This window comes from Ceratotherium simum, chromosome 16 (assembly GCF_057802395.1).
Source record: "Ceratotherium simum simum isolate JZ-2026a chromosome 16, ASM5780239v1, whole genome shotgun sequence".
Taxonomy (NCBI): Eukaryota; Metazoa; Chordata; class Mammalia; order Perissodactyla; family Rhinocerotidae; genus Ceratotherium; species Ceratotherium simum.
In genome coordinates, this window is record NC_141915.1 from 1,849,663 (window position 1) to 1,875,291 (window position 25,629).

The 25,629-nt window shown below is 40.9% G+C and overlaps 1 protein-coding gene across 5 annotated transcripts in view; it reads left to right on the top strand.

Annotated features, from left to right (window-relative positions):
• Positions 1-25,629, top strand: part of PRPSAP2 (phosphoribosyl pyrophosphate synthetase associated protein 2) — a 51,881-nt gene that overhangs the window by 12,404 nt on the left and 13,848 nt on the right. For all 5 annotated transcript variants that reach the window (XR_015554610.1, XM_087440315.1, XM_087440317.1 and 2 more), the window contains 4 exons: positions 796-968; positions 3,520-3,635; positions 12,861-12,916; positions 23,692-23,840. Coding sequence is in view for 4 of the 5 variants with exons in the window: in XM_087440315.1 (XP_087296441.1) it covers positions 796-968; positions 3,520-3,635; positions 12,861-12,916; positions 23,692-23,840 (494 nt within the window). In the remaining variant the exon portion in view is untranslated. The remainder of the gene's footprint in view (positions 1-795; positions 969-3,519; positions 3,636-12,860; positions 12,917-23,691; positions 23,841-25,629) is intronic.

The window sequence follows — 25,629 nt, forward strand, 5'->3', positions numbered from 1 at the left end:
GGCAGGAAGTTGCAGAGAAGAGGAACCAGCAAAAGAAGCGAAATGGAGCAGGAGAACAGTAAAGGGTCCTGGAAGCCAGTGAATCGAGTGTGTCAGGGAGCGGGGTGAACACCGTGCGATGCGAGGAGGCAGTGAGAGGAAGACTGAGAACTGACCGTTGGATTTAGCCACTGGAGGTCCTTGATGACCTGGAGTGGAATGTGTTTGGGAGAGCATGTGAGTAGATGAATCAGAGATAGTGAGTGTAGACAGCTCTCTTCAGATGTACAACACTGGGGAGCAAAGAAATGGGGCAGTGAGTGAAGTGGTCATGAGTTGTTTTTAATGGAAGAAATGACATACTGCTTATAGGCTGATGGGTGTGAGCCAGGGGAGTGTAACAGATTGATGACAGAAACAAGAGGGGGGGAATTGCTGGAGCATTCTCTTCAGTGGGCGAGAGGCGATGGGGGTTAGTGCGTGATTTGGAGGGCTAATTTTAGAGTAGCTTGGTGTGGAAGTTGGTCTCTGACGGCCGAGGGCAGCCGACTTGTAGGGTGCAGGTGCACGTGGCGTGGGAGCCCATGGGAGCTCTCTTATGACTGAGTGCTTTTCTCAGTGAGAAGGGAAGGAGGGTCATCAGCTGAGAGGGAATGTAGGGGGAGCTGATGGAGTCCCCGGAAGAGAGGAGTTTGTTGGTTGCTTTTTCGTGTCTTGGTAGAGGCATGAGTACCACATTGCTGACACTTTGTTGGACCAGGGAGATATCAAGCATCTTACGTTTCTTTCTGGGCTTTTCTGTCTCTTGGGTTACAGGGATGTGAACACCACTGTCATGGAGCTCCTGATTATGGTGTATGCGTGTAAGACCTCTTGTGCCAAAAGCATTATCGGCGTGATTCCCTACTTTCCTTACAGCAAACAGTGCAAAATGAGGAAAAGAGGCTCCATTGTCTCTAAATTGCTGGCTTCGATGATGTGCAAAGCTGGTAAGAATGGCGGGTATTTGGTGATTTATTGGGGGCCTGGGTGTTTTATTTTTATCTTAGACATTGTAAAGCATTGTCGTAACTAAACTAGAATGCTTAACAGAGTGAAAACAGTGATACAGCTTTTAGAGACAACTAATTTATAATGAGAGAACAGTGCGGAGAATTCTCCCTGTTCCCAGCTCCCTACAACATGAGGGAATGAGAACAACCTAGTTTCCTAAATTCTTTGCTTAAAAAATTACATTGAAATGACAAGTTACAATCATATTTAGATCGTTTTTAAAGGGGAAAAAGGCATTTGGAACCGACTACTCTAGCACAGCAGCTGTTTTTATCTTAGCCTCTTCCCTTTCCCAGGACAGGTTGGCATATTTTGCAAACCATATGTATTATTTTGTGTTGTACATTTTCAGGTAATATCCTAAGTGTCTCATGCTTGTTTCTAAATAATCTTCAGAGTTGTTATTGTATGTGTGTGTGCATGTGCCTGTGTGTACAGTCACGTGTCGCTTAATGACGGGGCGGTGTTGTGAACAATGCATTGTTAGGCGATTTTGTCGTTGTGCAGACATCATAGAGTGAACTTAACACAAACCTGGTTGGTGTAGCCTCCTACACAGCTAGGCTATGTGGTACTAATCTTACGGGACCACCGTCGTACATGCAGTCCATCCTTGACCCACACGTTCTTATGTGGCCCATCACTGTATGTGATTATAGAAGGCACGTATCACAGAGCATTTGCACAGAGAGAAAAGAATAAAAAGTCCCCATAGCACTATACTTTGAGACTGACACTATAGAATCAGTTTTCTACTGTAACATTCCAAAGAAGGCAAAAATAAAACAAAATTTGATAAAACCTGAACCCCAGCAACCTCAACAGCATACCCTTTTGAAAACTCTGTGACAGGTAGCTGTCTGAAGGGAGCAGGCTGGCTCACTGAGCCTTCCAGAGAGGTTTTGCCCCTCTCTTCTAGCCTTTCTCTTGGGCAGGCCACCAGTCTCACTTTCCTGCTCTTTTGGGCAAGTTTTTTTTTTCCCCCCCAAAGCCCCAGTAGATAGTTGTATGTCATAGTTGCACATCCTTCTAGTTGCTGTCTGTGGGACACGGCCTCAGCATGGCCGGAGAAGTGGTGCGTCGGTGCGCGCCCGGGATACGAACCTGGGCCGCCAGTAGCGGAGCGCACACACTTAACCGCTAAGGCACGGGGCCGGCCCTGGGCAAGTTTTGCTTTAAAAAAATTTTTCCAATTGAATTTTCCTTATACTTTTCTGGTGATCACTTAAGATATCCTTTAAGGAGCCAGTGGGGGCGAAGGTTCTTCATTTTCTCCAATTACTGGCCTTTGCAGTTTGTCTTAATATGGCTTTGCCGGAAACTTCAAGGAAATGTGATTTGCTCTAATAGAATTATCAGAGACATTTCTTCTTTACTATTATCTTTGCTATTTTAAGACTTTAAATTGATGTGAAAATCATGCATCTCTGTGTAAGAAAAACCACCCAGTCTTTCCCTTCTGAGTAGGGAATAGCCCAGTTCTCCACCTCCTGTGTGTTTCCTTTTCTATTCACACAGAACTCTTCACTCTGACACTACTGACACCAAGTGTGTAGGGGTTTTTCCCTACACCTAGCAATTCTCCACGACACGTGTTCGGTGTCCTACAATTTGACTCAATTTTGACACTATCTGTCTGGAGATAGCATCAGATTCCACAGGTTAAGGGCTCAGTCCCACAAGACTGCCCCCAAACCCCTTCAGATGCCAGTCTCAAGTCCAGGTTGTCACCTGTGCCTCTGACGGGTTGACTATAAATCTCAGGTTCCCACAACCCCCTCCTTGGGTTCAATTAGTTTGCTAGAGCAGCTCACAGAACTCAGGGAAACTGTTTACTTGCAGTTTACCAGTTCATTATTAAAGGAGATGATAAAGGATACAGATGAACATCCAGATGGAGGAGATGTGCAGGGCAAGGTATATGGGAAGGGGTGTGGAGCTTCCATGCTGTCTTAGGGTGCACCACTCTCCCTGAACCTCCACCTGTTCACCAACCTGGAAGCTCCCCAAAACCTGTGCTATTGGGGTTTTATGGAGGCTTCCTTACAGGGGCATAGTGGATCATTAACTCCATTTCCAGCCCCTCTCCGCTCTCTGGAGGTTGGGGGTCGGGGCTGACAATTCCAAGCTTCTCATCATGGCTTGGTCTTTCTGGTGACCAGCCCCCATCCAGGAGCCATCCAGGAGCCCCCCAGAGTCACCTCAGTAGAACAAAAGACGCTCCTAGTGCTCTTATCACTTGGGAATTTACAAGGGTTTTAGGCTCTGTGCCAGGAGGTGGGAGCAGAGACCAATATATATATTTTCTATTATTTCACACTCACATCGTACTAAAAAATCTGAGAAATAAAGATGCTGAGTTTTTTTGATGAGAGAGCAATTTGTAATAGTAATTTATTATATATAGTATTTTATATAGTACTTATTCATACAGTGCAACTGGTTAGCAAACCATTTATATGTTTTGTCTCTGCTTTATTTTCAAAGGTCTAACTCATCTTATTACTATGGATTTACACCAGAAGGAAATTCAGGGCTTCTTCAATATTCCTGTTGATAATTTAAGAGCATCTCCCTTCTTATTACAGTATATTCAAGAAGAGGTGAGCTAAGTCAAACTTTTTGTTTTGACGTTTTGTTTAACAGTTGAAAGATACATTTCCATTTCCTTGGGCTGTCCATAAAGGATTAATACTTGATATTTCCTGCTTAAAGTACTATTGTACTTTATAAATGTAGTTCAGTGTATTTAAAAATTCTTAATGTGCAATTTATTTCTTTTACTAAGCTCTTAAAATTGCTTTTTCTTCTTTTAGACCTCGGGTAACTAGAGTTGGACTAGTCGTGATCGTGGCAAATAACTCTCATCATTTGGTCCACATGGGTCCTGGCCTTCTTTTATGTATCCATCTCTTTGCATTGTCTCTCTGTCCATCCATGTATAATAGTCAGCACCGCGATCCACCACCCAACAAGAAAACCAGAATCATCATTATAACCTGCAGCACTCACGTGGTCCATCTCTGTCCCATGCCCCTGCTTCCTCCCACCTGAGGGAACCACCATCCTGAATCTTGTTTTATCTTTCTCTCAGTTTCCTTTTTATATAGATTTATCTCATATGTATTTTTTAATATATATATTTTTAGTATATATTTAAAGACAAAAAAAGTATATATTTTTTAACTTTATAAAAAAATCAAATTGTGTAATCTTTTGGGAATTTTGCACTTGATACTACATTAGTAAGAGTCATCCATATTGTTGTGTGTCACAGTTCATCCATTTTGACTACTGAGAAATACTTACTGTGCAGTGATTATCACAGTTTATTCATAAAGTTTTGGCTGGTGTGATAGTGCTCCTGTGAGCATTCTTGTATGTATCTCCTCTGGTACATAAGCGAAAGGGTATCTTGGTTATATACCTAGGGTGGAATTGCTAGGTTGTGTGGTGTGTTAATGTTTAATTTTTCCAAAGCGGTTATACCAGTTTATATTCCCACCAGCGGTGAATTAGATATCCTGTGGATCCATCTTTGCTTCAATACTTATATTACCAGAATGTAAAGTTTTTGCCAGTGGAATGGCTATGATATGGTATCTTGTTGTCACTTTGGTGGATATATCTCTGATGACTTATGAAGTTGAACATCTCTTCATATGTTTCCTCTTCTGTCCTTTAATGCTTTGGTTTGTTTCTTTCTGAGCTATAGGCATCCTTGTTTTATTCTTGATTCTTGCCATTTGTTAAAATTTGTTTCACATGTATCTCTCAGTTTGTAACTTGTCTTTTAGTTTTCTTTAGGGAGTCTTTTATTTATTTATTTATTTAAATTTTTTGTTTATTGCAGTAACATTGGTTTATAACAGTGTATAAATTTCAGGTGTACATCATTATACTTCTATTTCTGCATAGATTACATCATGTTCACCACCAGAATACTAATTACAACCCATCACCACACACATGTACTGAATTATCCCTTTCACCCTCCTCCCTCCCCGCTTCCCCTCTGGTAACCACCAATCCAATCTCTGTCTCTATGTGTTTGTTTATAGGGAGTCTTGATAAGCAGACGTATTCAAATTTTTTTTCATTGAGGTGAAATTCACATAGCATAAAATGAACCGTTTTAGCACAAACAGTTTAGTGGTATTTAGTGCATTTACAATGTTGTGCAACCATCACCTCTATCAAGTTCCGAAACTTGTTCATTACTCCAGAAGAACACCCTCTACTCTTTAAGTAATCACTCCTTATTCTTCTCTCCCCTCTACCTCCCTGGCAACCACTAATCTGCTTTCTGTCTCTGTGGATTTGCCTATTCTGGATATTTCGTATAAATGAAATCATACAATATGTGACCTTTTGTGTTTGGCTTCATTCACTAAGCTTGATGCTTTCGAGTTTCATCGACGTTGTAGCATGTATCAAGACTTCATTCTTTTCGATGGCTGAATAATATTCGATTGTATGTATATACTACTCTTTGTTAATCCATTCATTCGTTGATAGACATTTGGGTTGTTTCTACCTTCTGGCTATTGTGAATAGTGCTGCTGTGAACATTTGTGTACAAGTTTCTAAGGGAACGTATGTTTTCACTGTGGACATATCTTTCATTTCTTGGATATATACTTAGGATTGGAATTACTTGGTAATATGGTAATTCTATGTTTAACTTTTTGAGGAACTACCAAACTGCTCTCCAGAGTGGCTGTACCATTTTACATTCTAACTAGCAGTGTGTAAGATTTCCAATTTGTTCATATCTTTACCAACATTTATTTTCTGGTTTTTTTTCTTATAGCCATTTTAGTGGTTGTGAAGTGATATCTCATTGTGGTTTTGATTGATTTGTTATTTCACTAATGACTAATGATTTTGAGCATCTTTTCATGTGTTTATTGGCCATTTGTATGTCTTCTTTCAGTAAATATTCAAATCCTTTGCCCATTTTTAATTGGGTTGTTTGTCTTTTTATTGAGTTGTAGGAGTTCTTTATATATACTGGAATCTACACTCTTATCAGATACATGATTTGCAAATATTTCCCTCCATTCTGTAGTTTGTCTTTTCACTTTCTTCATAGTGTCCTTTGTTGCACAAAAGGTTTTACCTTTGGTGAAGTCCAATTTATCCATTTTTCTTTTGTTATTCATGCTTTTGCTCTTATATCTAAGAAAACATTGTCAAATCCAAGGTCATTAAGATTTACCTGTATGTTTTCTTCTAAGAGTTTTATAATTTTAGCTCTTATGTTTAGGTTGATCCGTTTTGAGTTAATTTTATATATGGTGTGAGGTGGGGATCTAACTTCATTCTCTTGCATGTGGTGTCTAGTTGTTCCAGCACCGTTTGTTGAAAAGACGATTTTTTCCCCATTGAATGGCTTTGTCAAAAAACCCTTGCCAAGAAACAATTGACCCTAGATGTTTGGGTTTATTTCTGGACTCTCAGTTCTATTCCATTGGTCTATATGTTTATCCTTATGCCAGCACCACACTCAATTTTGATTACTGTATAGCCTTATAGTAAGTTTTGAAATTGGCTTTCAGTTCCATATGAATTTAAGGATTTGCTTTTCTGTTTCTGCAGAAAAGGGCATTGGAATTTTGATAGGGATTGCATTGAATCTGTAGATCACTTTGGGTAGTATTGCATCTTAATATTAAGTCTTCCAACCATGAATATTAGATACTTTCCATGCATTCAGGTTTCTTTAATTTCTTTTAGCATTGCTTTGTAGTTTTCAGTGTACAAGTCTTTCACTTTTCTTTGTTAAATTTATTCCCATGTATTTTATTCTTTGGATACTATTGTAAATGGAATTGTTTTCTTAATTTCCTTTTGGATTGTTCATTGCTGGTGAATAGAAACAAAACTGATCTTTGCATGTTGATCTTGTACCTTTGACTTTGCTCGATTCATTTATTGGCTTTGATAGTTTTTTTGTGTTGTATGTGGATTCTTTAGGGTTGTCTAGTATAACATCATATCATTTGCAAATGGAGACAGTTTGACCTCTTCCTTTCCGATTTGGGTACCTTTTATTTCTTTTACTATCTAATAGCTCTAGCTGTTAGATAACCTCCGGTACATTGTTGAATCCATTGTTGAATAGCAGCAGTGAAAGTGTGCGTCCGTGTCTTATTCCTGATCCTAAGGGGAACGCTTTCAGTCTTTCATCATCGAGTCTGATGTTAGCTGTAGGATTTTCATAAATACCTTTTGTCATGTTGAGGAGTTTCCTTCTATTCTTAGTTTTCTAAATTTTTTTTTTTATTATTTTTATTTTTTTGTGAGGAGATCAGCCCTTTGCTAACATCTGCCAGACCTCCTCTTTTTTTGCTGAGGAAGACTGGCCCTGGGCTAACATCCATGCCCATCTTCCTCCACTTTATATGGAATGCCGCCACAGCATGGCTTGACAAGCAGTGCGTCGGTGCGCGCCCAGGATCCAAACCTGCGAACCCCGGGCCGCCATAGCGGAGGGTGCGCTCTTAACTGCTTGTGCCACCGGGCAGGCCCTCTAAATGTTTTTATCATGAAAGGGTATTAGATTTGTCAAGTGCTTTTCTGCATCAATTGAGATGATCATGTGGATTTTTTTCCTTCATCCTATTAACGTAGTATATAACAATGATTGGTTTTTCTCATTTTGAACCACTCGTATTCCTGGAACAAATAAGACATACTATATCATTTTAATCTAGTAATATTTGTTATTCTTTGATATGATAGCATTTTTGTGCCTTATTATTTAAAAAGCCTTTTTAAATGTTAACTTATAATGCAGTTAGCTATTTTGCTCTTTTAGGAACTGTTTTCCTCACATGAATTATTTCTGTCTTTAGTAACTTTTCCAGAGAACTCTTTTTACAATAGTATATTTAAAAGATGGCAATTTGTAGATTTCTGAGCATCTTCTTTCTGTCAAGAGTACAGGCCTTCCCCATCCTCCAGCAATTAACGTAGACCCTCATTAGTGAAAATGAATTTAAGTATTTTTGAAAGAGAAAAATATAAAATATTCTACTTGTTTTCTTTAAAGTTATATACAAAAAACATACAAACTCTAATAAATTCAGAAAATAATATAGAATATAAGTTACCTGAATATGATCCTCAGGTGAGAGAAAGAGAGGGTGAGTGAGCAATGGCAGATGTCTTGATGGGGGAGGAAAAGGGGGCCAGGCAGAGAGAAGAGTGAGAGGGTGAGCCTTGAGCATGTAGTATGTGGTCCAGTTAAGAACTGTCTAGATAAAGACACCTATAGTTTTGGAAGAAATAGAGCACTCGGTGTAGACTTTCATAGGCTAATGTTTACATCTTGTGATTTTGGGGGGAGTTTCCGCTCAAGGTGCCCGGCGTGTTGTGTGCTGACGTCTCGAGGCATAAATGGCAGTAGCGCCTCTTGAGAGGCGCCCTAGGCCTGGTGAGTCAAGACTACAGTGCCTTCGTGCTGGTCCCGAGGTCAGGTGCAAAGCTGCTCCAGCGGCTCTCATGTTGCCCTTGGTGTAGGCTCTGCCTCAGTACGAGGCTGCCTGCTGCTTGAGAAGTCCCATCTTAGGTTTTATCATTGAAAACAAGTCAGGGTTGAACTCTCTCTTGTACTGTTTCTGGTTCAGCAAACTAGGGAAATGGTTGTTTGTTTTGATGGTGAGCTGACAGTGATAACTCCGGACATTCATAAAAATAAATCCTTCATTCATAAAAATAAATTAAAACAGACTATAAAAAATGAAATACTATAGGGAGCTCACTGTTAAAAAGGAATTTTGTTCTCTTTGCTTTTCTGTAGTGTGCTTGTTTTATGCCTTTCGTTTTCATGTATTAGGGCTTCTCGAGCAGGAGGTAAATAGACTGTATTTTACTGCATCTAAGGTGCCATCAGTAAGGTTTACATTATTTATGTCATCAAGAAGGAAGAAAACACTGCCAATTATACTGTGACACAATGCCTTTATGTCACTTAGTGAGGCTATTCTGCGAGTTGTGATGCTGACACTCTCCTGTGTGACAGCTCATACTGTTTCTCTTGAGGTCACTGGAATTGACGCACTCTGCTGGAGTCCTAGTCGGATGCTCATTGGCCTGAGACTTTGTCGTCTGTTGTGAGGGTTTGGCAGTTTCTCCTGCCTGCAGTTGTGTTGCTCTCCATGTGTTAGGTGTCCTTTTCAGGTTCACTCGTTTCACAACTCTACCTGTTTTAGGGGAGTCTTCCTTTCCTAGGGCTCATAAAGCATTTGATTGTTGCCTTGTGAGGAACCATGGAATTGTGGTCGTGCTTCCAGTGATGACCATTTGATTCACTAATGTGAAATTTACACCCTGCTGCCCTCTTCCCGTGTCTCTCTGCGTGCATGGTAACTTTTCCTTTTAATGCTGAATCATAGTGAACTCTTGCTGGAGTCATTTTAAATGGCAGTTAAACCCAGCGCATATAGAAGCGACAGTGCCTGTGACTCATTTGAAACGAGGGCCTGAGGAATGCCTCAGCCTTCTCCCCGCGTGTGAAGGGGTAACAAAGCACGTCGCAGCTGTTGTTGGGCCGACAGCGGCTGTAGGACACTACCAATTGTAAGACATCCAAGTTGTAGGCGTATTAAAACATGACCAAAAAATGGTTTGGGTGTTGATAAATATAGTGCATGTTTTTAAAAAATGACAAAGTATTGTAGTGATAGTTGTAGTAATCATTGGTCTGTATCAGGATTTTTTAAGGAAGAGAAGGGCTACAAGTGTAGTTTTATATTGCGCATAGAGATCCCATCCTATCTCATCAATTTTTTAAATAGGAACTTTTAGAGTTATCCTGGTTCTGATTCTGGGGTTGCTTTTGTTTTTCCCAGTGTTCTTCTTAGTGTGTTTATATCAGGCCACTCTCATTATCACAGAAATGAGATATGTCAGGAAATGGAAAATGAGGGACAAGGGGTATGGCAGAGGAGTGTTGGGTGTGGGGCAGTTTGATTCTTTGTGCTTCCACATGTGGCCCTGATGATGTTTTCCCTTAATGTCTCAGGGGACAATTACGATAGAGTTTGGAAGTCAGACTTGTATGATGTGTAGTGTGTTTTTCCCCTTCACTTGATAATAAGAGTAATCTTTTCCTAAAAAGTGAAAATGAACATTTATGTTTATGATGCAGTGTAGGGAAATGCGTGTTTGTGTACAGACGTGCTGGCAGTCCTGCGACGGCCTGGCTTCCCTGGACCGCCACCCTGGTCCTGGGCCCCTCTGCAGGGCGGCCTTTGTTACCAGCCTGCTTTGTGTCCTGTATGCTCTCGGGTCTTTCTCTGTGTGTTTACCTCCTTGTCTGTAATACACAGTTAGAGATACTGATCTGTGGGGGCTTTTTTAAAAAAAAATTGACATATTTGCATTGTTCTGCAGCTTGTTCTTTCCTTTCTCATGCTGGTATCTGGAGGTCTTTCCCTGCTGGGATACATAGGTTTACCTCTTTCTTTATAATGGCTACGTAGTATTCCTTAGTTTAGATCAGCGATGTCCAACAGAACTTTCTGTGACAGTGAAAATGTTCTGTCCGCCGTCTAGTACAGTAGCCACTAGCCACATGTGGCTACTGAGTCCTTGAAATGTGCCTAGTGTGACTAAAGAACTGAATCTTTCATTTTATTTAAGTTTAATTTAAATATAAATAGCTACGTGTTTAAATGTTTAAAGCACAAGTTTCAATGAGCCACAGTTTTTTCAACCATTTCCCTCTTGATTGGATATTAGGTTGTTTTACTTTTTCACCCTTTTAAGTGAAATATTTTATTTTAAAAAAATATTTAAGTAATGCTGCATTGAAAATTCTTGTACTTAACCTTTCTGAGTACTTAGATTAGTGTTTTTCTGAGATATATTAGGAAGTGGAATTGCTTAATTGGAAAGTATCTACATTTTTAATATTTTAATAGCTATTACAAAAATTGCAATTTTCTGAAAATTTAATATTTTAATACATATCGTGAGAATTCCAGTTATCAGAATGGATAGTATTAATTTACACTCCCAGTAGCAGTGCATGTGATAGTACCTGTTTCCCCATGCCCTTAATTTTGCCAATTTAGTGGGCAAAACAATACTATATTATCTGAATTTTTTAGTTCCCTGATTTCTAGTGTGATTGGGCATCTTAGCATGTGTTCTTTTTGGGGGGTGCAGAATTTCCCCCATCTAAGATAGTGTTTTATCTTTTTGCTGTGGTGTTGGAGTTTCTGCATGCCATGTCTGGGTGGATCCTTTTTCCATTCATTTTGCTGGATACTCAGTGGGTCCCTCATTCTCTGGGAATTTTTTTTTCTATAGTTTATTTCATCCCTTCTTTTTTTTTTTTTTATTCTTTCCTTTGGTAACTATTAGGTGTTGAAAATTTTGGATCTAGTCTCTATATTATTTAACTTTTTTATTATTTTTTTTCAAGTTTTGTGTTCTCATATACTGCATTGTGGGAAAATCCTTTGGCCTGATGCCCAGGTTTGTTCTTCAGCTGTGTCCATTCTGCCATTAGGCAGCCAGCTGCTGAGTTCTTATTTGGACCATAATAACTTCCGCCTCCATAAGAGCTTGCGCTCTCTTTATGCCTATGATTTTCTGTTTTAACCCCTGAAGAGACAGTAGACCTGTTTTTATTAAAGAGTCCTTTCTTTTAAAGTCTCCTTTTATTTGCTTTATTAACTGTTTCCTTGATTTTTATTTATTCTCTTGGCTGGGTTTGGTGCTGTTTGATGAGACAAGGAAGTACATAAAACCATTTAGAAAGACTTCCAGCAAAAATGAAGAAAGTGCGTAAATGAAAATAGTTTTTGCTGCCTTACTCCCTGATAGGGTGGGGTAAATTAAGCTTTCCTGGAGAGACACCTGATCCATGTGCTTATGCTAGATGTATCTATAATAGAATCTTCTTCAAATCAATCAGTTTTTTGTTTGTTTACTGAGTATTTATTACTTAATGCTTCCTATGTGCTAGGCATTGTCCAAGGTGCTAGATGTTATTAAGTGCTTATATTAAAATTCATTGATCTGCATAATTGTAGGAAGCAATGGGGATATATTTGAATGAAATAATACACTTTAATTGAAGTGATTGAATTTCAAGAACATAATTTGAAAACATTGCCAAGATGAAGTTGGAAACCACAAACCTCTGCTCAGCTTGAAACTGGCTCTGGCTTGTAAACTCTCAGAGGTTGATACTGGGTGTATCTTCAGTTATAATCATCACCAGCACAGATCACTTCCGATGTTCAACAGTAAAAGACTCCAGTGTAGACCGGTATTGTAGTTACTTTCTTAAGGGCTCTTGCTGTCTGGATGAAGCGGCACTGGGCTGACTGTCCTGTAACAGGTGGGTTTCTTTAGTCTGCCCTGACTGAGACAGCTTAAATCATGGTGTGTTTGGAGCGCACTAATCTGGAATTTGACGGTTACCTCGGATTCAGGTTGGATGGATGTTGTCCTTGCACCATGAAATTACATGTAACTGGATTCATGAGAGGGCTTCCTGTTGGCTTTATGAAAACGCCTTTATCCCACGTTATCAGTGTATGCTGGCATCACTATTAGCCCTACGTTTTTCTTTAAAGAAGTCTGTGAGGCTCATACCTTAACAATATTTTTTTCCTAGGCAGGCATTTCTTCATTTTTCCAAAGGAGAAATTTACTTCGAACTTTTTCTCTTTTTGGAAAACTTTCAAGTGACCAGATGACATTTTTGAGTCTATCAAAATGTTCCTTTTTATTGAGTGTCGCATGTTGCTGTGAATAGTGTTGTGGAGATGTGGCGGTAACCCCCCACCTCTTGTCTGTCCCAGATCCCAGACTACAGGAATGCGGTGATTGTGGCCAAATCTCCAGCGTCGGCCAAGAGGTAAGTGGGAGCTCTGACTGCTCCTCGGATCTGCCTCCAAGGATCGCATCCCCAGTCCGATCCCTGGCGCTCGGCATTCTGCCTCAGTGGTTCCTGCTGGTGTCCCTGATTTTTGTTCTGTGGATTGATAGTCTAAAAGATTGCCAACTCCATTTATTAAGTAATGATTTACTTTCCTCTTTTTATTTCAATCCCAGTCTGTGACTGGTAGTCGTGTGTCTTGACCAAAGCCATCCGAGTGTGGGGCAACCTGACCTAATGCTTCCCAGATTGGCAGCCACCTGTCGTTGATCTTCCAAGCTGGCGTTTAAAATACTGATGAATATACTTTGTGGTGGTTTACTGCCTTTTATTCAAAAAACCTCAGTGCTTTATTAACAGAATTGTATCCAGCTGAGAGGACACTTATTGGTTTGTGTTAGAAGGTGACGTTTTACAAAACTGAAACACCCTGAGGTGACGACTGGGGCAGTGCTGAGAATTACTTGTGACCTGGAGTAACTGATGAGTCCTTAAAATTGTGGTTGGGGGGCCGGCCCCGTGGCTTAGCGGTTAAGTGAGCGTGCTCCACTGCTGGCGACTCGGGTTCGGATCCCGGGCGAGCACTGACGCACTGCTTCTCCGGCCACGCTGAGGCCGCGTCCCACATACAGCAACTAGAAGGATGTGCAGCTGTGACATACAACTATCTACTGGGGCTTTGGGGGGAAATAAAATAAATAAATAAAATCTTTAAAAAAAAAAAAAAAAAAAATTGTGGTTGGGTTGAGAGGGTTTCAGATACTAATGTTTCCTGGAGAAGCCACTCCGTTGGAGAGGGAAAGAGCAAAATCCCATGTAGGAATGCAGTCTTTTTCCTAAAAAAGATCTTTTAAAATTATTTCCCACAATTGAATACTTTTGCTCACTGGACCATTGTTGAGTCCTGTGGAATGAAAAAAAGCATAGGTACCTCCATCCTGGGCCCACAGACTGTTACTATGCACATAGTAAGCTATTGATTTAAAAGATATGACAGATAAGTAGTTTTCTATTATAAAATAATAATATTTTGTATGTTGGGTAAATTAAGTTGGCATTTATGATGAAACCATGAAGTTGCCATGTCCTTAGAGCCAACCTTGCGGAGCAGGCCAGACTGTGCCCACCCACACTTCCTTCAAGAAGCTCCATCATCGGAGTCTCACATTGTCCCTTGATTAAGTCATAGTAAACCATGACTCATTTTGGAATATGAATATTTTAAACATGTTTTCCAAGCATTTGTGCAAAGGCTGAATTCATTTTAATTTAGTAATTTATTTTCCTCTGATATACTTTTTTTTATTAAGGTGAAAATCATACAGCATTTTAAAGTGTACAGTTCACTGGCATTTAGTGCATTGACAATGTTGTGCAACTACCACCTCTCTCTAACTTCAGAACTTTTTCATCATCCCAGAAGAACACCCTGTGCTCCTTAGGTATTGACTCTCCACTCCCTTCTCCCCTCATCCCCTGGCAACCACTAATCTGCTTTCTGTCTGTGTGGATTTGCCTATTCTGGGTATTTCATATAAATGGAATCATACAATATGTGGCCTTTTGTGTCTGGTTTCTTTCCCTTAGCATAATGTTTTCAAGGTTCATCCATATTATAGCATATATCAGTAATTCATTCCTTTTGATGGCTGAATAATATTCCATTGTGTGGATATACTACAATTTGTTTATCCATTCATTCATTGACAGACATTTGGGTTGTTTCGACCTTTTGGCTATTATGAATAGTACTGCAGTGAACATTTGTGAACAAGTTTCTGTGTCGACATGTTTTGGTTTTTTGTGGATGTATACCCAGGATTGAAAATGCTGGATCATATGATAATTCTGTGTTTACATTTTTAAGGGACCACCAACTTGTTTTCCAGAGCAGCTACACCATTTTACGTTCTCACCAGCAATGTACAAGGGTTCCAATTTCTCCACATTCTTACCAACATTTATTTTCTGGTTTTTGAATATAGCCATTCTACTGGGTGTGAAGTGGTATTTTATTGTGGTTTTGATTTGCATTTCCCTAATAATTAATGCCGTTGAGCATCTTTTCATGTGCTTGTTGGCCTTTGGTGTATTTTTAGAGAAATGTCTTGTAAAGTCCTCTGCCCATTTTTCACTTGGGTTGTTTGTCTTTTTGTTGTTGAGTTGTAAGTGTTATTTATATATTCTGGATACTAGACCCTTATCAGATATATGATTTGCAAATATTTTAACCCATTCTGTAGGTTATCTTTTCCTTTTCTCGATAATGTCCTTTGGTGCACAAAATTTTTTAATATTTTTGAAGTCCAATTTAGCTTTCTTGTTGCTTGTGCTTCTGGTGTCATATCTAAGAATCCATTGCTAACTCCAAGGTCACTAAAGTTTTACCCCTATGTTTTCTCATAATAATTTAGTTTTAGCTCTTATATTTAGGTTGTTGATCCATTTTGAATTAATTTTTGTATATGGAGTGAGGTAGGGGTCTAGCTTCTTTCTTTTCCATGTGATTTTCCAGTTGTCCAGTCTTTTTTGAAAAGACTGTTCTTTCCACATTGAATGACTTTGGCACCCTTGTCAGGAATCAGTTGGCCGTAGATGTTTGGGTTTATTTCTGGACTCTCAGTTCTTTTCTGTTGTCTGTATGTCAGTACCACACTGTTTTGGTTACTGTAGCTTTGTGGTAACAGTCAGATCTAAACCATCAGAAGTGGGTGAAAGTGAGGGTGCTAGCTCCCTGCTGGTCCTCCACCGACACCAGGGTGGAGTGGCCTTGTTACCGCTGGGTGTTGGTGGAAGCCCTGAGTCCAGTAGGCCTTGTCTGATACCAACTCAGTGGGGAGGGAGAGGCACCTCTTTACTGCTTAATTGGGGTGAAAGTCCAGGTTTCACTCTCCGCTGGCAGTGGGGGGCGGGGGCTCATTACGTCTGAGTAGGGATAAAAGTCCCAGCTCCCTGCTTGGCCTTATCTTAAACCACCCCCTCAGGGGCTTTGGGGTGCATCATTGTAGCTGACAAGGGAAGAAGTATAGCCCCTCTACTTGGCCTTTGCTCATGTGGGGGAGGGGTGCAGCCAGTTTCTGTGGTGTTGGGCTGGAGAACAGTTATTGTCTTAAAGTTTTCTTTCTTTCTTTTTGTTTTTTCTGTGAGGAAGATCGGCCCTGAGCTAGCATCTGCCAATCCTCCTCTTTTTGCTGAGGAAGACTGGCCCTGGGCTAACATCCATGCCCATCTTCCTCCACTTTATATGGGACGCCGCTGCAGCATGGCTTGTCTTCAAGTTTTCTGACTTGCGAGGCTGATCCTTTCTTGCTCCTTTTGCTAGAGAGAGTGGGCTTTTGTTTGGGCTTTTTTGTTTATGCCTTTTGGCATTTTGGGGTTGTCTACTTCTCCAGCTGCAAGCCTGGGATAATGAGGCAAAAAGAAAGCCCGGAGGATTCCCCAGCAAGTCATTCCTCCGGTCCCGAGGTCGCTAGCCAGTCTGCTCTCTCCTCTCCACCAGTAGAGTCTTCTTCTTTTTTTTTTTTTTTTTTTGTGAGGAAGATCAGCCCTGAGCTAACATCCATGCCAATCCTCCTCCTTTTTTTTTTCTGCTGAGGAAGACTGGCCCTGAGCTAACATCCGTGCCCATCTTCCTCCACTTTATGTGGGACGCCGCCACAGCATGGCCTGACAAGCAGTGTGTAGGTGCGCGCCCGGGATCCGAACCCAGGCTGCCAGCAGTGGAGCTCGCGCACTTAACCACTACGCCACGGGGCCGGCTCCCAGTAGAGTCTTCTTATGTTTGTTTCACATGTAATATCCAGGGTTTTAGTTGTACTTAGTGGGAGGAGTACTCTATCTTAGCAGGAGCAGAAGTGGCAGCAATGTATTTTGATAACTTTTTCCCACTAAATACCAGAAGAATATGATGAATTTTCTCATCCATCTGATGAAGACTTGCCCATCTGGGTAGGCTTCTGGTAACTTCTTTATTCCTCAGTTTACTTCTAACATCAAGTGTTGATGATGGATGGAGGAGTGGTAGCGTTTTTATCCCTGTGGTAGTCTTTTGCTCAGTTTCAGTACTACAGTGATGTTTGTCACTTATCCACTCAGACGTTTATTGAGAGCCTGTTGTGCTAGGTCCGGGAAGGCCAGGAAGATGCCCTTAGGGGCTTGTTTTAGTGTCGGACGTTTTATCTGCTGTTGTGGACTAAATGTCTGCCCCCCAAATTCCTGTGTTGAAATCCTAGCCCTGAGTGTGATGGTGTTGGGAGGTGGGGCTTTCAGGAGGTAATTAGGTCATGGAGGCGGAGCCCTCAGGTATGGGATTAGTGCCCTTATGAGAAGAGACACAAGCGCTTGCTCTAGCTCTCTGCTCTCTGCTGTGCGAAGGTAAAATGAGAAGATGTCTGTCTGCAAACCAGGAAGCGGGCTCTCACCAGGTGCTGATCTGCCGATGCTTTGATCTTGGACCTCTAACCTCCAGAACTGTGAGAAATACATTTCTGTTGTTTAAGCCACCCAGTCTGTGGTATTCTGTTACAGCAACCAGAACTGACTAAGACATCGACATGATCACTTTTGATCTTCTCTACCTAGGAGATCAGCATTTATTGTCTCTCACAGTTGAGGAAACACACCCAAGGAGATGAAGAGACTTATCCAAGGTGATTCAGCTGTATGTTCTTTTTTTATAATTTTATTTATTTATTTTTTCCCCCCAAAGCCCCAGTAGATAGTTGCATGTCATAGTTGCACATCCTTCTAGTTGCTGTATGTGGGACGCAGCCTCAGCATGGCCAGAGAAGCGGTGCGTTGGTGTGCGCCCGGGATACGAACCCGGGCCGCCAGAAGCAGAGCGCGCGCACTTAACTGCTAAGCCCTGGGGCCGGCCCAGCTGTATGTTCTTTACTGTAAGGTAGTGGCACAACTTAATTGCTTCTTAGAGTGCTTTCCACACCAGTGATTATGAGATTTGGGTGTTGGCGAAATATGATTGTGGTTGACTTGCCCATTCGCTCGGTCTTCACTTGGTACGTATGTGAGTGCCATTCCATGCTGTTGTGGATAGAATGAACTACCGCAGTTTTCTCAGGTGGCGAGCAGCGCGTACATCACTCCTCTCCCCTGGAGCTTGCTGACTGCCCCATGTGCTGTTTAGCCAGTGGGTCCTTAGGTAGATTGGAATGAAGCATCCAACCTCTTTTTGTTCCCAGCTTCTGTAATTGAGTCCATGTAGGTTACACTGCATTAGATAAATGTTTTAGGATGGAGATGGTTGCTGCAAAAGGCTAAATAAGTTTTGTAAGGATGAGGTAATAGTATAGTTATGGCCTGGGAGTTTGGTCCCTGCGTTGAAAGTGTTGTGAGAGCTCTGTGGTCAGTTGCATCTAACGTAGTGAAGTTGATTTCGTGGCTGTCTGCATCTCCTATAGCTATGTTCTGGTGATTTTATTTTATTCTAATGCCCTGATTTGCACATGTATCTGGAGTTAGAGCTTGAGATGGCACTTTCTGGCTTAGCAACATGCCATTTTTGTTGTGATTGTTTCTAGCTTCCTCCTCCAAGTTTTTCATTTGGCACGTAACCTTAGAAAGCTGTTAAAGTTAGATTAAAAGACACCTAGGCAGCAGCAAGATAGTTAAACTAGCCGTCAGAAGACATGGGCTTCCAGTTGTGGTTTAGCCAGTGTTTGTGAGAACCCTGGTCAAGGCAGTCACAGCAGGCCTCAGCCTTCTCATCAGTGAAAGGAGGATAATACCTGCTCTGCTTATCGGACAGAGGTGTAATAAGCACCAAAGAATATAGGGAAGGATTCCAGCAGTTAAATACCACTATGTGGAGCGGTGGTGGTTAGTGCCCTTAGAATTCGGAAGTTACTGTTGAGTAGGTCTAAATGTGCAGCTATCGTTATGGAGTTCTTTGACAATGAGCAGTTGTTTTGAATAAAAGAGGTCATCTGAGAATATAGTGTTGCTTTAATAAGAAGCGGAACTTGCTTTAATGAGTTGTTTGGGATTGTTTTCACAGAATAACTGAATAGAAAAAAAACATCTGAGATCCTGTGTCTTGTTCTGACTCATGATGTAAATTGAATTAACCCTTATAATTGTACAGCCAGGAGCAAGATGAAGTTACTTTGGAATTCCTCCGTGACTGTTAGTATATAAAACAATCTGAGCTACAGGAACCATCCTGGTTCTTTTTGGAAGCAGGTGGGAATTCAAGTTACATGACTAAGTGATACAAAGTATCCAGAAACTAACATCAGCGTGCAGGTAATGATTTCATTTATCTTGAAAGTATTGCATTTTGTAGAGGTTGGTAGTATTAAAACAGCATCATTCTGGAAATTGGCAGACCTCTAATGAAAAGGCCTCCTTAGAGGATAACTAAGAGGTCAGTTCTTTTGACAACAATCTTGTCTGCACAGCCATCTTGAATTTGAAGGAGGAGCTACTCTCTGTGTGCCAGTCTCCATGAGGTTAGGATGGGGCGGAAGCTAGTGAAGACTCTGCCATGGTATTTGTCTGAACATTTTTTCCTCTGAGAATTTCTTTAAAAACTATTTTGGGGCCGGCTCCGTGGCTTAGCGGTTAAGTGCGCTCGCTCTGATGCTGGCGGCCCGGGTTCGGATCCCGGGCGCGCCCTGAGGCACCGCTTCTCCGTCCGGCGCGAGGCCGAGTCCCACGTGCGGCAGCTAGAAGGATGTGAACCTATGACATGCAGCTGTCTACTGGGGCTTTGGGGGGAAAAAATGAATAAATAAAATCTAAAAAAAAAAAAAAAAAAAAAAAAAATAACTATTTTGGATTTTTTTTAAGGGTGAATTTATGCAAATACTACATCTTAAATCTCAGGATATTTAGCAATTTTTATTAAAATATTCTCCCTCTTGATAACTCTCCCTCTTTTTCCTAAGTAAAAATATTAACACACACACACACACTTTTCTGTATCAGATTATGCAGTACAGTTCTGCTCCTGTGAAGCCTTACTGTCTTTTCCTTGGAAATATGAATTAGATTCATCACAGATAGGGCCAGATCAATAGATGTTTCCTTATGTGCATTTGAGATTTTTTTTTTAATACCACGGAAGACTTAACTGTTGCTGCGTAATGATAGCACACTTTCTACTGAGAGGCAAAATGTAACTTTATAAGAAAGTATCATGAAATAGAAAGATTGAAGGATGAATTTAAATCTTTTGAAATAATTACTAACAGTATAACAAAGCTTTCCTTAGTTGTATAGTACATACAGGAAGCCTGGGTAGAGGGTAGGTTTCTGTTCCCACTAGGGCACAGTATTTAGTGTTTTCAAGTGCCCTGCTATTCATGTGGCATTTAAATACCTTGGCTGTGTCTAGTACAGATAGTACACATGGGATTCAATTTAATCCCTAAGTTAAGACCACAGCCCAGTGTTTTTAGCTGTTCTTGTGAACTGTTAGGAACTTCTTTTGAATTTTTGATGTTTGAAAACCAAGATTGGGAGACCCTTTTGGATCCTTAAGCACTTGAACATTTACTGTGCATGTGGTGCCAAAGGTAGAAGAAAGAGTTTACCCCAGATGGCTTCAGTGGTGAATTCTGTCAGACATGTAACGGAGAAATAATGCTGATCGCACATAAAATCTTCCAGAAAATTGAGGAAGAACAGATACTTCCCAGCTCATTTTATGAGGCCATCGTTACCCTGATAGCAAAGCCAGACACAGATATTAGAAGAAAAGAAAAACAGACCAATATTCCTCATGAACATAGATGAAAAATTCTAAGCAACATTTTAGAAAATTGAATCCAACAATACATAAAAAGGATAATATACCATGACCATTTGGGAATAAACTAAAAAAGGAAAACCATATGATTATCTCAGTAGACTAAAAAAGCATTTGACAAAATTCAATTTCTATTCCTGATAAAAACTTTAAGCAAACGAGGACTAGACGGGAACTTCCTTATCTGATAAGAGATATCTATGAAGAACCCACAGCTAACATCACACTTAATGCTGAAAGACTGATTGCCTAAGAACAGGAACGAGATGAGGATGTCTGCTCCCCCTGCTTCTATTCAACATTGTACTGGAGGTTCTGAATAGTGCAATTAAAGAAAGAAAGAAAGAAAGAAAAAGAATCCAGTATGGAAAGGAAGAAGTAAAGCAGTTCTAATTTGCAAGTGGCATGATTATTTATGTAGAAAAATCTGATGAAATATACAAAAATGCTGTTAGGACCGATAGATCAGTTTAGCAAGGTTGCAGGATACAAAATCAGTATACAAAAATCAGTTGTATTTGTATACCAACAATGAACAATGGGAAATTGAAATGAAAAATAAAACCAAATAGCATCAAATTAAGTGAAAACTTATGGATAAATCTAAGATGTTCAAAACTTGTACTCTTAAAAATACAAAACACTGCTGAGAGAAGTTAAAGGAGACCTAAATGAATGAAGAAAGGTACTGTGTTCAGGTCAAAAGACTCAGTATTGTTAAGGTATCAGTTCTCCCCAAATTGGTCTATAGAATTGACACCATCTCAGTCAAAATGTGAGCAGGGTTTTTGTAGAAATTGACAGGCTGATTCTAAAATTCATGTGGAAATGTGAAGAACCTAGAATAACCAAAACAACTTGGAAAAAGAACAAAGTAGGAGCTCTAAGACTACCTGAATTCAAGGTTTATTATAAAGCTAAAGCGATCATGATTATGTGGTATTGGGATAAAGATAGAAAAACAGATCAGTGGAACAGAACAGAGAGTCCGAAAATAGACCCACATATATCTGGAATATTGATTTTCAGCAAAGGTGCAAAAGCAATTTGATGGAGAAAGGATAGTCTTTTCAACAAATGGTGTTGGAATAATTGGATGTTCATGTGCAAAATAATGAATTTTGAGTCCTATCTCATATCATATACAAAAATCAACTAGAAATGAATCATGTACCTACATGTAAAACCTAAAGCTATAAAACTTCAAAGGAAAACAGGAGAAAATCTTTGTGACCTTGGTTTAGGCAAAGATTTCTTAAATATGACACCAAGAGTGCAATTCATAAGGGAAAAAAATGTTAAATTGGACTTTATCAAAATTAAAAACTGCTCGGGGCCGGCCCCGTGGCTTAGCGGTTGAGTGCGCGTACTCCGCTACTGGCGGCCCGGGTTTGGATCCCGGGCGCGCACTGACGCACCGCTTGTCCGGCCATGCTGAGGTGGCGTCCCGCATACAGCAACTAGAAGGATGTGCAGCTATGATATACAACTATCTACTGGGGTTTTGGGGAGAAAAAGGGGGAAAAAAAGGAGGATTGGCAATAGATGTTAGCTCAGGGCCGGTCTTCCTCAGCAAAAAGAGGAGGGTTGGCATGGATGTTAGCTCAGGGCTGATCTTCCTCACAAAAAAAGAAAAGAAAAGAAAAACTGCTCTTTAGAAGACATTATTAAGAGAGTGACAAGAGAAGGCACAGATTGGGAGAAAATATTTGTAAAGCATATATGTGATAAAGAACTTATATTTAGAACATATAAAAAGAGTTCTTGAGATCTAACAGCCCATAAAAATTAACAAAAGAGAAACAGATCCTTTACCAAAGAATATATATGAATTGCAAATAAGCACATAAAAAAATGTTCAACACCATTTATCACGAGGGAAAGTCAAATTGAAACCACAATGAAGTACCATTGTACTTCTTTAGAATGGGTAACACTGAAATGACTGAGCACAAGTGTTGGTGAAAATGTGGGGCGACTAGAACTCTCATGCACTGTTCATGGGAATGTAGGATGGTGTCACCACTTCGGAAGACAGTTTTGTCGTTTTTTAAGGGGTTAAATATATGCCTACCATGTGACCTAGCCATTCTACTCTTAGGTGTTTACCCAGAGAAAAGAAAGCATATGTTCATACAGAGGTTTGTACATAAATGTTCACGGCCGGTTTTGTAATAGCTTAAAACTGGAAACAACCCAAAAGTCCACAAGTAAATGGATGAACTGTGATAGACCCATAAAATGAGATACTACTCAGCAGTGTAAAAGGGATGACCTGTTGATGTACAGTATAACATGGATGAAACTCCAAAACATTATGCTGAGTGAAAGAAGGCCAAAAAAAGACTACATATTCTAATTCTACTTATGAAATTCTAGAAAAGGTAAAACTGTGGTAACAGAAGGCGGATCAGTGGTTGCCTGGTGCTGGAAGGAGAAACTACAGAGGGGCACAAGGACATGTTTGGCAGTGATAGATATGCCTTGTCTTGGTTGTGCTAGTGGTTGTACAGGTGTATACATACATCAGAGCTTATGAACTTGTACAGTTTACATATGTACAGTTTGTTGTGTCTCAGTTACACCACAGTATAACTGTATCTCAATAAAGCTGTTAGAAAATGGATGCTTAATACTTTGGGCGTATTTACTGCGCTTTGTCTCATATGGCTGGTTCTCACTTTTAAGGAGGTAGATAGGTAGAAGGAGCAATTACAAGTGAGGAAACAGGCTTAGAGGAAGTTGGTTAGCTTACTCCCGCCCACCCAGCTGACCAGTGCAGGCCAGGGCCATTGTCACCTGCTGCCAGAGGGTCGACAGATCTCCACGTGGGTGTCCTGGATTCTAACACTGAGGTCATTTTATTCTCTTTTGTCACTATTCCTTTGAGAAGCTATGTTTTATTTATGTTCTGATGTTTCTCCCATAGCTGTTAACAGAAAACAGGTGGTATGCGGTTTCTGACCTGTCTGATGCTCTCCCTCAGGGCACAGTCGTTCGCCGAGCGCCTGCGACTGGGAATTGCGGTGATTCACGGAGAAGCGCAGGACGCCGAGTCCGACTTGGTGGATGGCCGGCATTCCCCACCCATGGTCAGGAATGTCGCTGCCATCCACCCCAGCCTGGAGATCCCCAGTAAGTGTACTGGCCCCTCTCTCTCTCAATTTCCTCTTTGATTTTAAGGCTGGGTTAATTTTTTTTCAAATGTGAATTACATCTTCTCTTTCCGTGTTTTAAGTTGGCAAAACAGGTAATACCTTTCCTGGCCTGGTTGTAACAAATGCACTTCTGATGGCCATGTGGATTGTAGAGCCTCCTAGAAGATCATAGCAAGACCTGTGAAAATGTTCAAACTATTTAGCCTCAGATCTGGTACCTCAGGGCACTGCATTCATTCACTCAGGAACATATCCTAGAGTATAGTTTAACATGCGCAGAAAAGCTTTCTGTGCACAGGGTTATTCACTGTAGTGTTATTTTTAATGCAAAATATTGGAAAAGTCTAAATGGTTTACCAGAGGGTAGAGCTTGATCAACTATGTTGTATCAATACAACTAATTATTCAGCCCTTTGAAATAATTAAGACTATTTGGAAACGAGAAAATCTGTGGAATGTATCTGAATAGGCAGAATACAAGAGTTTATACCTATCTTTGTGCAAGGACCAGGAGGGAAGAGGAAGAATAAAAATAGTTGTGATGGGGTAGTAGAATTATGCATGGATTTATTTTTGTTTTTAAGAAACTTTAATAACATCTTTAAAAATATTGCCTTTATTTGAGTCTGTTGGAGAGGAAAAACTTTTCCTCTGTCCTCTGTAGGTTTAGTGCTTAGAGGCCTGCAAATGAAACTGACAAAAGACAGATTAGCAAGAGAAAGACAGATTTTGAGAGTTTAGAATTTTGGGCTTGTATATCATCTTAATAGGGCAAGGGACAGGGGAGAAGGGAACTTACAGAAAACAAATGACCTCTTAATAGAGGAAGTGGGGAGGAGGGAATGGGCACTTATGGGAAAACAAATGACTTTTAGGAAAGATAAATGGGACCCTTAGGAGAATAAATGGGAGATGTGTTAGTTTTGTGACAATGTCTGTTTATATGTGGTGCCAACTTCTAGTCTAGGTGATAAGAGCCAGTCTTCCCTGGTTGTTCCTAGGAGGGGATTTATGGCAATGGAATTCTTTTGGGAGGCTCTGCTTTTAAGCAAATCAAGGATGTCAGGAACTCAGATGCCTTTTGCTCAAAATAGTTTTTATGCCACTGTGGCGTATTCTGGACCCCTTAATGTTCTTGCTTTGCCTAGGAGTTTGCTCATCTGTAAATAGAGAAAACTTCAGAGAGGGAGATAGTGTACTGGGATAGCCGTGAAGGAGCTGAGATTGCAGTGAGCCATGTGGATCTTGGTTAGCTGAGGTGGGGATAGAAGGCGTCCAGGCAGGGGTTAAGTCAGGGTGCCGGGACAGCCTGGAGGGCAGGAGGACAGGCTCTGGAGGCCAGGGCTGGGGTGTGTGTCTGGCCTGGTGTGGCCAGGAAGGGCACCACCCTGACTTGTGGAAGGTCCTTGGAGGGAAGAGATAGGGATAAGGTGCAATATTCTGCTGGAGCAGACGGGGAGATTTTGAGTGCTAGTTAATATGCTTGCCTTATGAAAGGCAGTTGTCAAAGGTTCTGGAGCTGGGGGCAGTTAGGGCGGGCTGGGTGTCTTCAGAAGTCCAGGCCTCCGTCAGTGTTGGGGTAGGTTGCAGGGAAGAGGGGCAAGACATAGGGTGGCCAGATGTGGGAGGCTGGTGGAGGTAAGCAGCTGCACCGTGGAGGGCTTTGCTCTTGGGCTGCACTGTCCACACAGTGGCCGCCGGCGACGTGTGGCTCCTACCCACTGGAGTGAGGTGAGTGGGAGTTGAGGCGTGCTGGGACTGTAAGG